Here is a 15,081-nt window from a genome sequence, read left to right on the forward strand (position 1 = left end):
AGAAGGAAGTAGAGTGTGTGTACACTACAGTACACAGACAGTGAGTGCACGCACACGCAGGAGCTAGTAGCCTATGAACAGTGACAGTCAGTGAGTGTCCTAGTACAGTTACAGTATATAACTATTCAGAAGGAAATAGAGTGTGTGTACAGTACACAGACAGTGAGTGCACTGCACGCACACGCAGGAGCTAGTAGCCTATGAACAGTGACTGAGTGAGTGTCCTAGTACAGTTACAGTATATAACTACAATACAAAATACAATCAATCAGTACTAAAGGACAGCAGAAATACTGGTATAGATGAGAAATAAACAGAGGACAGGAGAGAACAGCTGCCCACACAGGCAAGGCCCTGAGGCCTAAAGCTGTAAGCCTGCAGCAGCTGTCTGAGTCTCTCTCTATGTAACACAAAAGCTACTAACTAAAATACAATGTCTATCTAACTAACAACAATATAGGTGTATATAGGAGGTGTATGTGAGCAAAAACGCTAGGTAAATGACCACAATAAAGCTCTTGCTAAGCCAACGCACAAAGGAGCAGATCTCTCTCTGTGCAAAGTCGGGCAAGGACGGAGAAACAGAACATGGCGGCCGCTATTTATAGGGTAGGGGCTGGCCAGGGTCCCCCTCAGTGATTGGCTGCCGTCAGAGGGCCTGGGAGCCCTCTGATTGGCTCTAAGGACATCAATCTGGGCTATGACGCTATTCGAGCTCGGTATTCGAGCTCGAATAGCGCTGTTAGCTCGAATGGCGCGAATAGTGAATGGGCTATTCGAGTTCACTCGAATAGCCCATTCGAATAGCTCCAGCTATTCGGAGCTCGAATACCGAGCTCGAATAGCTGAAAAAGAGCTCGAATATTCGAGCTACTCGAATATTCGAGCTCTGCTGAGCACCACTGATGTGTAGTACAGCTAAGAAATAGAACATTAGTAGTATAGGAAAGTGTATTTATTATATTGTTTCTAGTACAGGAAGAGTTGAACATCAGTTATCTATGCAAAAGAGCTTCTCTGAGCTCTCTGACCTAACTTGGGTCAGAGACATTCCTATTGTCTGTAGTACAACGTTCAAAGGGTCATTATTTCTGCTCTATTTTATAGTTTAAAATACAGTGTATGTAATTGCAAATAAGACAGAATGATGCAATGTTATAGAACAAAGCTATATAACTTGTATTTGCTAGTAATGTTCTATAACTTATCTGCACTACATATACAATTCATTAGAGCACACGGTTTTTTTTTTCCATTGGTCTATTTGTCTGCAGTAGTGTCTGAATAACACAAGAAACAAGCATGCAGCTAATCTTGTCAGATCTGACAATAATGTTAGAAACACCTGATCTGTTGCTTGCTTGTTCAGGGTCTATGGCTAAAAGTATTAGAGCATTAGCAGGACAGCTAGGCAAATGGTATTGCTTATAAGGAGTAAAATATGGCAGCCTTCATATCCCTCTCACTTCAGTTGTCAAACTTTGTTTGATGAATGTTCTGCTGTGTTCTCTCCTCCACAAACACACAAATCCTCCTCGTTCTGTTCCACCAGTAACTGTCATAGATACTGGTGATAGAGTATTATTGCTGATCTACTAAATCCACCACCTTTTAAACTCCATTGTGCTGAGTGAAACACTGTGCTACACATGCCTCAAACTTCACAAGCCATCCCCATAAATTGGAGGCTTAACAGATACAGAACACCTTTATATGGAGGAAATCTTGATCAAAACAGTATTCATCTAATCTTTGTGCACCACAGTCATGAAGGGGTCTGTAACTTCCGCTTCGTAAACATTTATTCTTAAATCACAAGAAACCACCAGCTCATGTGTGAAAAGAAGAAAGTAAATAGACTACAAAAGCATTTCTCAGGGTTTTTTTTTTGTTTTTTGTTTTTTTTTGCATGAACTGATCTTTTGCATGTGTACAGCATCTTTAGAACAATTAGTCTTTCAAACCTCTGCGGCAGATTCCTCGTCTTCCAAAGACTGATCTCATGTGTGTGCCCAGCTTTACTCCTGTGATGCTATCAGACATGCGGCTCGCCAAGCCACTCCCTACGTTTCACCTTCTGATTAGACTTATCAGGGGTCCCGATTAATGCTGTTTTGAACAATATTTCCACCATGTGATGAAGGTAGTTTGTATCTGGTAAGCCTCCAACTTGGCTTGTTAAGTTTGAGGCATGTGTGGCACAGTTTTTTTTCAGGGCAATGGAATTTAGAAGGTGGTGGATTCAGTAGATTAGCAATAAAACGCTGACAGTTACTGGGGAACTCGATTTATGTGTGGAGGAGAGGAGAGTGCAGCAAAACATTCAACAAATTAAATGATAAAACAAACAATCTGTGCAGTGTTCTCAGAGCTGTACGAGGTATTGGGAAAAGAGCTTAGCGTGCTTCAGACCATTTCATGACCATAGTAACTGTTTCCCTGTGACTAGTAAGCTAGAAAAAATATCAAATTCATCCAGTGAGCCATGTTGGTTTCTGAAGGAATTCAATCTCTAGAAAGATTTAACTTTTGAGGAGCTGAAGTACATCACCTGGAAAGAAGATACGGTACATTTCTTGATCTGTGGAATGTAGAAGAGAGATCTGTTGAGAGACCGAGAGGGCGAGTTCACACTACAAGAGCTTTTCTGAGCGCTTTGTGATTATAAAAGCTCCTGCTAACGTTATCCCATGTGTGTGCATGGGAGTGATGTGATTCTGTAAAAATCCCCCACAGCGTTGCATTAGCAAGAGCTTTTAAAATGAGAGAGGGGAGGGAGAGAGAGAGGTGATCTGTGGCTAATTACAATATTATACCCTACTTCCTATCTAGTCACATGTCATGGGCTTGGTGCTGAAATGACATGGAGAAAAAATGTGGTGTACAAAACGTAGTCCTGCCAAGTTGGCGCATATATTTTCTATCTAAATATGTGCTGAAAGTTTTAAGTTTTTGTCTGGAGGATTAAAGAACATGGCTAGGATTTTTTTTAAACCAACCCCTTCCAAGCAAAATAAACACATACCTTTATCCTCTCCAAATGCCTACAGAAACTTCATCTGACCTGTACTTTATGATCTTCTGCAAATCATCCTTCCTCTCATTGTCATCATTGGATACAGGGGTGTAACTATAGGGGAGCAGCCCCTGTAACTTCAGGGGGGCCCAGAGCTGCAAGGTGGCTCCAACTACGACTTCCTCTGCTATAGTCTACCTTTCAGATCAGGGCCCCCCTATACAATTCACTTTTTCTCCTAGGAGATAATTTTCATGTTCTCTTTAAAATAACTTTTAAACCTTTTACAACTGAAAAAGTATTCAAATTATTTTGTGTATTATCTTGCTTACTGGTGATTTAACCACTTGATGACTGAGGGTTTTTCCCACTTGTGGACCAGACCAATTTTCACCTGTCAGCGCTCCTCTATCTTTCGCCAATAACTTAACTACTACTAATCACAGCGTAATGATCTATATCTTGTTTTTCCCGCCACCAATTAGGCTTTCTTTGGGAGGTACAGTATGCCAAGAATTATTTTATCCTAAATGCATTTTAACATGAATAAGAAAAAAAAAATTAAATGAATTTTTTAGTTTTTGGCCATTACAGTGTTAAAATAAAACGTTCTACTGCGGATAAAAGCCACACAGTATTTGCCCGTTTGCCCCAGTTAAATTTCCCTAGTACAATGTATGGCGCCAATATTTTATTTGGAAATAAAAGGTGCATGTTTTTCAGTTTTGCGTCCATCACTAATTACAAGCCCATAAATTAAAAATGAATAGTAATATACCGCCTCGATAAATTTTTAAAAAGGTCAGTCCCTAAGGTAACTACTTATATATTTTTTTAATGTAATTTCCCGCCCCCCCCCCCCCCCTTCTTTCTATAAATATAAAAAAAAAAGTTTGGGTACTGTGGGAGGGAAATAATTATAAAAGTCAGTGTGGGGATTTTTATTCAACAAAAATGAATTTTGGTGTAATATACTATTTGGCAACAAGTCATTTTTTTTTCGATTCCCGTACATAAGCATGTGAATCGGAAGTAATGCGTACCAGTGTAACAACAGGAAGATACAATGAATGCCGGCGTCTTGTAGACGCCGGTATTCATTGAATTGGGGACTTAGATTTATGAATGGGACCTGCGGTCCCATTCATTAACCTCCTTAGCGGTAACCCCGTGCTGGACACGGGGTAAGCCGCTGGAGGTTGCCGCTCAGGCCCTGCTGGGCCGATTTTCATAATTTTTTTTTTGCTAGATGCAGCTAGCACTTTGCTAGCTGCGCCAGCACTCTGATCGCTGCCGGCCCCCGCCCGATCGCCGCTATCTGTTGCGGCGTGCGGCCCCCCCCCCCCCCCAGACCCCGTGCGCTGCCTGGCCAATCAGTGCCAGGCAGCGCCGAGGGGTAGTTCGGGACTCCCAATGACGTCGCTGACGTCATCCCGCCCCGTCGCCATGACGACGGGGGAAGCCCTCCAGGAAATCCCGTTCTTTGAACGGGATTTCCTGATCGGAGATCGCCGAAGGCGATCGAAGCGGGCGGGGGGATGCCGCTGAGCAGCGGCTATCATGTAGCGAGCCCTGGGCTCGCTACATGATTTTAAAAAAATAAAAAATAAAAAAAACTGCTGCGCTGCCCCCTGGCGGAATTCTTCATACCGCCAGGGGGGTTAACTTCCCCTCTAAGCAGCGGTGCGCGCGGGAGAACGGGAGCGCTGCAGACTTGTATTCACAGCCCTGGTGCATCCTGTCAATTTTGCAGGGCCATCAATATACTGCACGACGTGCATCAAGTAGTTAAGACATGGGGCCATATGCAATTAACTTTTTCTTTTGAGTTTTCATATAGGAGATCATTTTTCATCTTCAGTTTAGAATAACTTTTCATCACTTTGCAATGGAAAAAGTCTCAGAAAATAGGTGGAAAAGTAGCATCAAAGTTATTTTGAGTATTTTTTTGCTTGCTGGTGGTTTAATGACAAGGCATTTTATTGACAAGTTTGAAAGTATCACCTAAGAGAAAAGTCAGGAGAAAACGTTAAGGAAGGTGTGAAAATATCACCTAGGAGACTTGTGACTACACTTGTTATGGGTGTGATGGCCACACTTGTTTTATGACCCTTGCAAGATGGGCCCATGGACTGTGAGGGTCATAAGCATAGGCAAGAAAAAGGGTGTGAACATTTAGTGGCACCATCAAAGTTTTGCTGGGAAGCCCCAGGATTTGTAGTTGCACCTCAGACTGGATATGGTAGCTACAGCTGCAACTTCCCCTCCCCTAGTAGGATTCTGGGTAAGGTAGTGAGGGACGACAGGGAGCAAGCAGAGCTATTGTCAGTCAGCCACCCATACTCCTACTATGGGCAGTGCAGGAATAATGGATAAGAATCCTGGGTTTAACTTCTAATGTTCCATTGGAAAATAATATTTCTTCACTAATTAATTAGGCGGTGTGCGTTTTCTTTTAAACAACAACAATTAATAAAAACAGCACATATAAATTGTGTGGCACAGACTTTATTATATGCTGGAGACAAGTTATATGAACTGAACTGAAGTATTAAAAGCTAAATAATACATTAAAATTAATTCATGGTAAACCTTGTATATTACCCATAAATAATGAATTGAATGCACTGTTATATGTTTGCATACACCAAACCTGACCTCTTGTAGCTGTATTCACACATTATACCATTAAAACCAGATACCATGGACCTTAAAATGTGTAACGTATTCAAAGTGAAAGCATCGGTAACTGCTAAAATGTCTGACCCAGTTTTCAATCTCGGCCATTCTAAAAGCAACGGCACACATACGAGCTTTGTGGCCTCAGCACACAGTGGAGGAAATCAAGTTAAAGACTGGACTATGAGGCTCAAAAACCCACAAGAGCACTGAAAAAAAAGGCCTTCTCTTCTACAGTGCATAGGACAGCTTCACTTACAGATACAACACACCTATCTACTACTTCATCACCTTCTGATATCCACACAGCATTATACAGTTTCATACCATAAAAGGCTTGTCTGAAATAGTGGATGTTTTCCACAATCACAAGTGACACTTGAGGGATTCATCCTATTTTGAAATCCAGCAAAAAAATGTTCAACCAACAGCCAATCCATTCTGCTCGATTCCTGCCATTATCGGTCCTCCTCGTCCTGTGTCATGTTCTTGGTAGCAGGTTGGCCCTACTGTTGATCCCTTTTTGCATGGAATGTAATAGAGCCAAAAGCATGACACTGAATCCTGGCAGTATGTAAACATCCCAGCTGTAGGCACTGCATTACAATTCAGGTTTCAATGCTTCATATACTCTCTTTATGGGAATTGGTTCATGGAATAACTTAGATCCTCCAGGATAAAATATCCAGCGGTTTTCAGTTTATGAACCACAGGGAAACCATTTCCAAGACATTTTAAGATTATTACCATCTTTTACTGTCCTTTCTCATTTTTACTTCAAAAAGAAAGAATTTCAAATTCTTCATCTTCAGAATCAAAGAACCTGTCCAGGCGATCAGCATCTGAGGAGTCTGACATAAACATAACATAAAACCGTTATTTGTTACTAACGGTACACCATGATATAATCAATGGTCTTAGTTCAGATTACGGGATTTATGTTATAATGGGTGGTATAGAAGGTGTTTGTACAGTTATTATGCAACTATCAGTCAATACAGAGATCCAAATCATTATGTCTGAGCGCTTGCACAGTTTAAAGTTATGTACATGGTGCACATGATGGATAACGCCTGACGGAGATCGGGACCCAAACTCCTTGGGCGACATCGCTGGGCTGGCCTGTACAGATATGTGTCAGCTGTGTAGGTGACAACACATTGTGTTGCTATGTGGGGGAGGGCAGAGGGATGACAGAGCAGTGCATGCGTGAGAGCATGCAGCGGGTGGGAGAGCAGCGTGAACAAAGAAGTTGGCTGCCACTTGACCAAGTTGATCTGCCAGGTGGATCACTTGTGGAGCAGGGTCGCTGTACACACGCCTTTCAGCTGGTGCTGGTCGTTACTGGCCACCCGCCTTTAGTCAGGCTGTGTGTACAGGGCTTAAGGACTTATTGCAGTCACTGCAGCAAGCCTCACAAGAGAGGCACAGTGTGTCACACTGATAATGGTATAGAGCTGAGCACTCGCATTTCTATTAGGATGGTGCCCAGGGTTTGCAAATATTATGATAAACATCCACAGGAGCTAAAGTGTGTGGTGTTTGGTCTATCCACAGGCGACATACGGGAGGTCACATCTGTGGGGGGCCATATGCAGAGTGTGCATTGGAGCCTGGAGCTCTAGCAGCCAGTTGAAAAGCTGCATGGAACACCACTGAGTGCAAGCAGGAGCAAGGACAGGTTGCAATACATGCTGAAGTATGCTCCAATGTGCACTGTGCATGGGGAGCTTTGGATGTACATTAGAATGAGAGGGGACTAGCCAATCAGCAGGTCACAGCTTTTGGCCTAATTATTAACTAATGCTGGGAATACACGTTACGGTGTACGCGTTCGATTCTCTGCGCAATTAGCCATTCGATTCTCTGCTCGATTCTTTTATCTTCTGCGCATTTTTCTTATCTTTTTTCCATTCACTTCTATGAGAAATCGAGCGGAAAAGAATTGAGCAGAGAATCGGACATGTCGGAATTTTATCTTTGAAGGCATCTATCAGAACGATTCTCCGCAAAAAACGTAACGTGTATTCCCAGCATAAGATGTTAGGAAGCCGGAACTTCCTGGGGCATCTCTGCCAGAGCTAGTCCATCACCATTATCACTCAGGAATGGACTGGTCTATTGTGGGATCTGTCTACACCACTAATCAAGGTACCTACCATTAAGATGATTATTATTTAGTATTTATACAATGCCAACATCTTCCACAGCGCTGTCTCCTATGTCAGAAGCAGAGCCCTTACCCATTACACTATCCAGCCAGGTACAAGATACATGATCATCAATTTTGGGCTGGTTAGGTAAGTCCAGTAATTCAAGTACAAGGCAGTCATAGGAAACGAATACAGAATATGATAATATGATGTAGAATACACTAGGAAAGGGAGGACCCTGCCAAAGGCTTACAATTGAAGGAGAGGTGTGATGGACACGCTAGGTGGGGCTGTAGAATAAGTATTCAGCAGAGAGTTACTGCTTGGTAGGGGTTGGGTAGGCCATCTTAACCTTCTGGGGACCGGCTGTGTAATCCCCCTTAAGGACCAGGCCATTTTCAATGTAGGGGGGGGGGGGGGGTCAGGCAGTCGGATCCCCAGTATAGTTAGCTAAGCATTGTGTCCCCAGTGTAGCCAGGTGTCCCCCGTATTGCCAGCAGCCTTTACTCACATCCCAGGCTCCAGCGATTAGCAGCTCTATCCCCCTACGCTCTGGCCAGCATCCCCACTCGTACTGATGCTAAGTTCCCGGTCGCGGCTTGATGATGTCATCAAGCCAGGACCCGACACTCAAGGCAGGGCGAGCGGGGATGCCGGCTAGAGCGGAGGGGAGCGATGATCGCCGAGGGAACGTTAGGAAGGTTAGTCCCCGTCCTCTTCTCCCCTCAGACCGCCGCTGCCAATAGTGATTACTACGATCGGCCAGCGATCGTAGTGATCACATGATCAGGAGCCAATCGTAATGGCTACTGATCACTGAGGGGAAATTTCAGCTGTTATATGACAGCTTAATCTCCCCTCTCGGGTGCGCATGATCGTGTGGGGAGCAGAAATGGCAGGTAGCATAAATCCTACACCGCATCAGAGTTAGGCAGCCACACGTGTGGTGTAGGATTTACTACACGCGGTCTGCCAAAGGTTAAAGAGTTGGGTTTTGAGCGGTGGAAGGGTGTTTCAGTGGGTGGGGGGCAGCTCTTTAGAAATCCTGCAGGCGTGCATGGGAGTTAAAAATGCACGGGGCAGTTAGGCGAAAGTCATTGGAGGACCGAGATGAAGGTAGGGCATGTTTTGTGCACAGATTTATAGGCCAGGAACAGAATATATTACTAAGAAAGGGTGCTGTATGTGAGGATGGCCAAGATTCCCCATTTTTCTATACATGCCAATTACTCCAACTCAACAGAAAAAAAAGTTTAGTATATATTTATTTTATTATTATCTTTATTTTTATTTATTTTTTTACACACAGTCCAGCAACAAACATGCAATGAGCAACGTTAGTGAAGTCAAAACGTGATCTGCATGTTTGTTCTGGAACAGCAATGCACTGAGTGTTAATAGTGGAAGATCAAGAAAACATCACTGCCAGCTACCGTGTTACCCTCAACGCACATTTCCTTCAAGTTAAAAGCATGCTTACCTGGTGTAAGGTTAAGTACATCTGGATTGGATAAGTGAAGAGGCAAGTGATCTACCACCTCAAACATAGGTAAGGCTCCACTAGTAAGAGATAACTAGAGGCAAACAAACAGTGTTATAATGATGAGAACCTTTGTTATGCACAGACGTACAGCTGCTGTAGTACCCACCTTTCTAATTTGTTGACACCAATCGTTAAAATCCTCCTCAGAGTTGCAGAAGAATCCCTAGGAAATTGAGAAAGATGTGGTCGGTGTTCGCACGGAGCATACTAGTGTCCCTGTGTGAACTAAATGTACGTTATACTCACCACTGCAATGGAGGGGTCAATATCAGACACATGCATTCTGCATGGAGGATGCTGACAGTGGAAGCTGTCGTCTGCTATATTCCCACTGTCACTGGGCTCCACGGTAACCTGAGTAGTATGAGGATCCAGATAAATCAACTCCTCTCCTGCAACATCAAATCATCAGTGCAATTAATATATGATCACATTTAGCAAGGTCAAAATAACAAAGTGTACCAAATACTCAAGACCATATTAATATCTAAAAAAAACATCTGTAATGCATTAATCAGAAATGTAAGGAAAAGCCCTTATGATTAGAACTCCAGCAGTAACACTTCACCCATTACTGCGCTCACCTAACTGGATAAAAATGGATGATTTCAAGTAATACCTACCTACATACCCTATGAAATAATGAGCACTGTTGGGACGACCTCCGATGACACCTAAAGACTGTGGTAGCATGAAGCAGTGCTGTGTAATAATAGATAAGGAAATAAAATATTAACACTAAATTTTACCATTACAATAGGAAAATACAGTACAGCAAGACCCCTGATATCCGGCACAGGAGAAGGATTGCCTGATGCTGGATATGTGGCCGAAAATAGGACAAACGACTTACTGATTCCCCGGGGTGCCATCTTCATCACTTCCTGTAGCTCCCAGTGGCTTTTCAGCATCCTCTGTGTACGAGTCCCGTCATGTGACCCACCGTGGATCACATGACATGCCAGGACTCGTACATAGATACAGGGAAGCCCAGAGGATGGGTACGTTGCTTCTGAAAAGCTCTGCATATTGCTAAAATACAGCCTCCATTATCCCCCTCAGGCATGGTGGTTAGTTGAGACTCCGTTTCCTGAGTTCTGGATAACAAGGGTCTTGCTGTAGTTACCTTTTTAGGTACAATATGCATTAGAAGCATGACTGATCTCACACACAGTAAGAGTAATACCTTCAGCGTTTCGATGTAGGCTGCATTGATCTCGCTTAGGCCCAGTCGGAGTGGTATGAGTAAAACAAGAGGTTTCCACAGCAAATCTGAGTCACAGGCTCCAGCGTGACCATTGCACAGCGGTTCAGCCTCACAGCTTCCTGTTCTACACAGTCTTCCTGTACAAAACAAAGTCAGCACAGTTACTGACAGCTATAAAGATCAGTTACTCAAGGGAACCAAATCGCTTTATGATGATACAGCTGGTTTACAGTAGAATGTACTGCTAATTGCCTTATCATCTATTCAGAGAAACACTGCGCCAAAGTTCATACACTGATTACCACTTCATACAGTCAACAATCAAAGATGGGTTCGCCTGCAGAAAGTCCAGTTCTTGGATAACAAATTTCAGTTAAACTGCCGCGCTCTCCACTCCTGTAATCACAAAAGACAGACTCCGCATAGGGTAATATTGTTTTAGTCCTGCTTTTCACACCATTCCACCAACTCCAAATCACTTGTGCTCTGTGCTCCCCAGGTGGTGAATCATCTGTCTCCCTCACCCCCTGTTCATAAATGCTCACCAGATTCTCTCCACCTCAGTTGTCAGGTGGGTCTCACGTATATTGCAAACACTTGCTCCCAATCCTCTCTACCTCAGCTGCCGAGCGGGTTTTATGGATATCACAAGACCTTATTCCTGCAAGGGAAAGATCTCTGCATAGGGTAGTACAGTTCAAGCTGCAGTACAGTTATATACTCCCGCCTCTATATCCACACCTGTGACAAGTGCCAGTCCACCGCAATACGTGCCAAACTGCTTACCAGATGTATCCCACCTCTTTACTGGGTGGAAACAGCGCTTTTTATTATTCCAATCACCACGATCCTCAGTAGTTTGTAAAAACCTCTTATAGGAACTTTGATTTATTTTCTCCGTTAAAATCAATCATAAAACATAAAAAGAGAAAAGGAAGCATACATAGCGTAATCCTGTTAACACTGCCTCTGTGCGCAATGTAGAATCTCACTTACGCGTTCAGAAGCACTCTGCTCGTATTAAATACAGTTGGCTGCCAATGCCCATCCGTCTGGCTCCCGGGTGTGTGTCTATCACACTTGCGTTCTCCCGTTGCCGTCGCCTCCTCCTTCAGTCGCGGGGTTTACTTGCGTGCACCTCTAACTTGACCGGCCGGTCCGTGCGCTGTCCTCACGACGTCAGACGCTTAGCTCCGCCCTACGCGCGTTTCGTCCTCACGCCAGACTCATCAGGGGCTCCGCCTCCTGACGTCTGACGTCTCTATACATAGTGCCTGCCGCCTACTGATTGGAGGGCACTACTCACTGCTTGTGGATGGGCATTGTTTACAAAGTTACGTAAAACAATATAATAAAACAATATTAAGACCTATCTATCTCTAACCACTTATATCGCTTTTGCTATATACATTTATTTTGACACAATATACATGATTCTTATTCTTAATATACTCCTAAATACACCCTCTCGTGGTCAGTGCTAGTATGATTCCTCCGTGTTCTGTTGTATCACTATGTGCGGTGTACTCATAAGCCTGTTTAGTGCTCCATCTTGTGGTTATTCTTGAACATCACAATCTCATCTGTAAATCCTATTCATTCCTTTTCTTACTAGTAAGTGTTGTCCTTATATTTAGGAATCTGTCTCTCCTTATCTTCATCGTGCTACACTTCTATTATAAACTCTAAGGTGCTCTATATTTCATTAGTGTTCTGATAAACGTTTAAAAAGTGCTAAGTGCTTAATTTATCCAAAATTGTACAACTCACTAAAGTGCTATATTGAACTGTCCCTCTGTCATTCCATATATCTTAACCTCACTTACTCCTCACAGTGCTGTGTCTGACCTATCACTCTATTTCTCCGTGTCCCATGAAATCACTTGCTCCAATTATATTCCTCATTATCTTCTTAACCCACTGCATCAATCATTAGAAATATGACAGTTTAAGTCGAACTCAATGTTCAACCCATGTGGATTCATTGTGTTTAAATTAAAAATCCATCTACCCTCAGCTTTAGAAATTTCTTTAGTGAGGTTGGACCCTCTCCATTTTTTCATATACTTCTCCAGGGCCATAAATTTCAAACCTTTTGGATTCTTGTTATGATGTATTCTAAAATGGTTAGACACGCTGTGGCTTTCCAGACCTTTTTTGATATTGTTAACATGCTCCCTTATACGTTTAAAAAGTTCTCTTGTCGTTCGTCCTATATATTCTAATCCGCAGGGGCACCACAGTATATACACTACCCCCTTCGTTTTGCAGGTAATACATTGCTGAATTTTGTGTGTTCTTCCCGTGTTTCTTGATATGATCTGTTGTCCCCTTACTCCAGTGGCTTCTCTGCAGCCTAGACAGCTTCTGCATGGGAAAAATCCCTTCTGTCCCAGCAGATCGCTTGTTGTTATCCTAGGTGGTTCTATGCAGCTTGACACTAGTGTAGATTTCAATGTCGGGGCCCTTCTATATACAAACTGAGGTTTCTGAGGTAAAACCTTTTTTAGCGTTCCATCAGCCTGAACAATATTCCAGTTTTTCCTAATTATTTTCTCCAGATCCCTATGTTGTTGGTTATAGTCCAGAATAATTGAGTACTCCTTAATGTTGGTACTTTGTCTGGCTCCCTTCTGTAGTAACTGCTGTCTAGGGAGTTTTCCCACCCGTATTCTTTCTGCTCTCAGTGTTTGTTCATTGTATCCTTTTTCCATAAATCTACCTAGGACGACTTCACTTTGTTGTAAATAATCTTCTATGTGGGTACAGTTTCGTCTGAGCCTTATAAACTGCCCTCTTGGGATGTTCTTGAGCCAGTTCTCATGATGGCAACTACCCCTGGGTATATAGCCATTCCTGTCCGTACTCTTGAAGTATGTCTTAGTCGTAAGTGTCCCTTGCTCTTTCTTAATTTGTAGATCCAAGAAATCAACCCTCTCTTTGTTGATGTTAACTGTTATCTTAATTTCTGGCCACACTTCATTCAAATTCTCACAAAATTGTCTCAATGCTTGCTCTGACCCCCTCCAGATAAAAAATATGTCATCAATAAATCTTGCCCAGAAAGTCACCTGATTATATTGCTCCATTCCCTGTATTGTCTTCTCCCACTCCCCCATATATAGGTTAGCTACACTCGGTGCGAACTTCGCTCCCATTGCGCATCCTGTCTGTTGCACATAATATGATCCATCATACCAGAAATAATTGTGGTATAAAGAATATTCCAAAAGCTTTATGATAAACTCAATTTGGGCCTCTTTCAGGGATCCGTGTTCTTCCATAACTTTTCTAATGATTCCTAGACTCTTATTGTGGGGGATAACGGTGTACAAAGAGGCCACATCGCCCGTAACCAAAAGATCCCCCTCCTGCACATCCAATTGCTCCAGGCGCTCCAGTATATGTTTGGTGTCTTTTAGTAGGTTTGGCACCTCAGCTACTCTCGGTTGTAAAAAAATATCTATATATTCCCCTAATCTCTGTGTTAGGGACCCTATACCACTGACTATAGGTCGTCCCGGTGGCTGCTCAAGATTCTTATGTATCTTGGGGTTGTAATAGATGACCGGAATCCTTGGTGTATTCGGGAGAAGATATTTAAACTCATCTGTGGTGATGATATTCTTCTTCTCCCCTTCTAGTAGTATTTGCTTCAGTGTTTCCTTATATTTGGTAGTTGGATTCCCTCTCAACAGTTTATAAGTTGAGGGGTCCTTTACAATTCTTGTCATTTCTGTCCTGTATTGCTCTTTGCTTAACACTACTAGGCCTCCCCCCTTGTCCGCTGGTTTTAATACAAGATCTTTGTTGTCAGCTAATTGTTTAATCTGTGTTTTGATCTGCTTATATCCCTGTATCTTCTTTGTTTGTATCTTCTCCATATCACTAAGGACAGCCCTTTTGAATATTTCTACCGAATTCTCCTTACTATGATCCTGCGGATTAAAAAGTGATCGATTCCTTAGGTGTGTGTGTACATACTGGGTTGGGGGATTTACTCGATTATTGGGCCCCTCTTTCCCCAAGAAATATTTTTTAATATTGAGCTTCCTTGTGTACTTCTGAATATCCAAATACGCTCCAAATTTATTAAACGATTTTGGGGGGGCATAGTTTAAACCCTTATCTAATAATTTGATTTGAGAATTTGTGAGAGGTATTCCACTGATATTGAATATTCCTGTGCCTTGTTTTTCCTCTATCTTCTCCTTTTGTTTTCTAATTCCTCCTCTGCCTCCTCTTCTATTAGTCTTTTGTTTCCTCTGCCCCATCCCTCCTCCTCCTTCTCCTGTATATAGTCCCATTCCTCCCATTGATCTATCCCTAAAAAACGTTCCCTATCCTCGTTTCTGGGCAAATGTTTGTTGATTAGGGAGGGATCTCTATCATCATTTGATAGAATGATATCCACAAATATCCACAGAAGCAGGACAGATATGGTACTCAATACTATCACCTTAGGGATAGAAATCCCCCTGAT

General features: G+C 42.7%; 1 protein-coding gene across 1 annotated transcript in view; it reads right to left on the minus strand.

The window, feature by feature from the left end:
* Positions 1-5,508: 5,508 nt before the first annotated feature.
* The window catches only part of ATG4B (autophagy related 4B cysteine peptidase), a 54,860-nt gene continuing 45,287 nt past the window's right edge, over positions 5,509-15,081 (minus strand). Inside the window, exons 8-13 of the mRNA XM_068280613.1 lie at positions 10,578-10,735; positions 10,015-10,093; positions 9,638-9,783; positions 9,498-9,554; positions 9,329-9,422; positions 5,509-6,546 (exon numbers count right to left, since the gene is read on the minus strand). Coding sequence (XP_068136714.1) covers positions 6,473-6,546; positions 9,329-9,422; positions 9,498-9,554; positions 9,638-9,783; positions 10,015-10,093; positions 10,578-10,735 — 608 coding nt within the window. The 3' untranslated portion in view covers positions 5,509-6,472. The remainder of the gene's footprint in view (positions 6,547-9,328; positions 9,423-9,497; positions 9,555-9,637; positions 9,784-10,014; positions 10,094-10,577; positions 10,736-15,081) is intronic.

Source organism: Hyperolius riggenbachi, chromosome 4, assembly GCF_040937935.1.
Source record: "Hyperolius riggenbachi isolate aHypRig1 chromosome 4, aHypRig1.pri, whole genome shotgun sequence".
NCBI classification, from domain to species: domain Eukaryota; kingdom Metazoa; phylum Chordata; class Amphibia; order Anura; family Hyperoliidae; genus Hyperolius; species Hyperolius riggenbachi.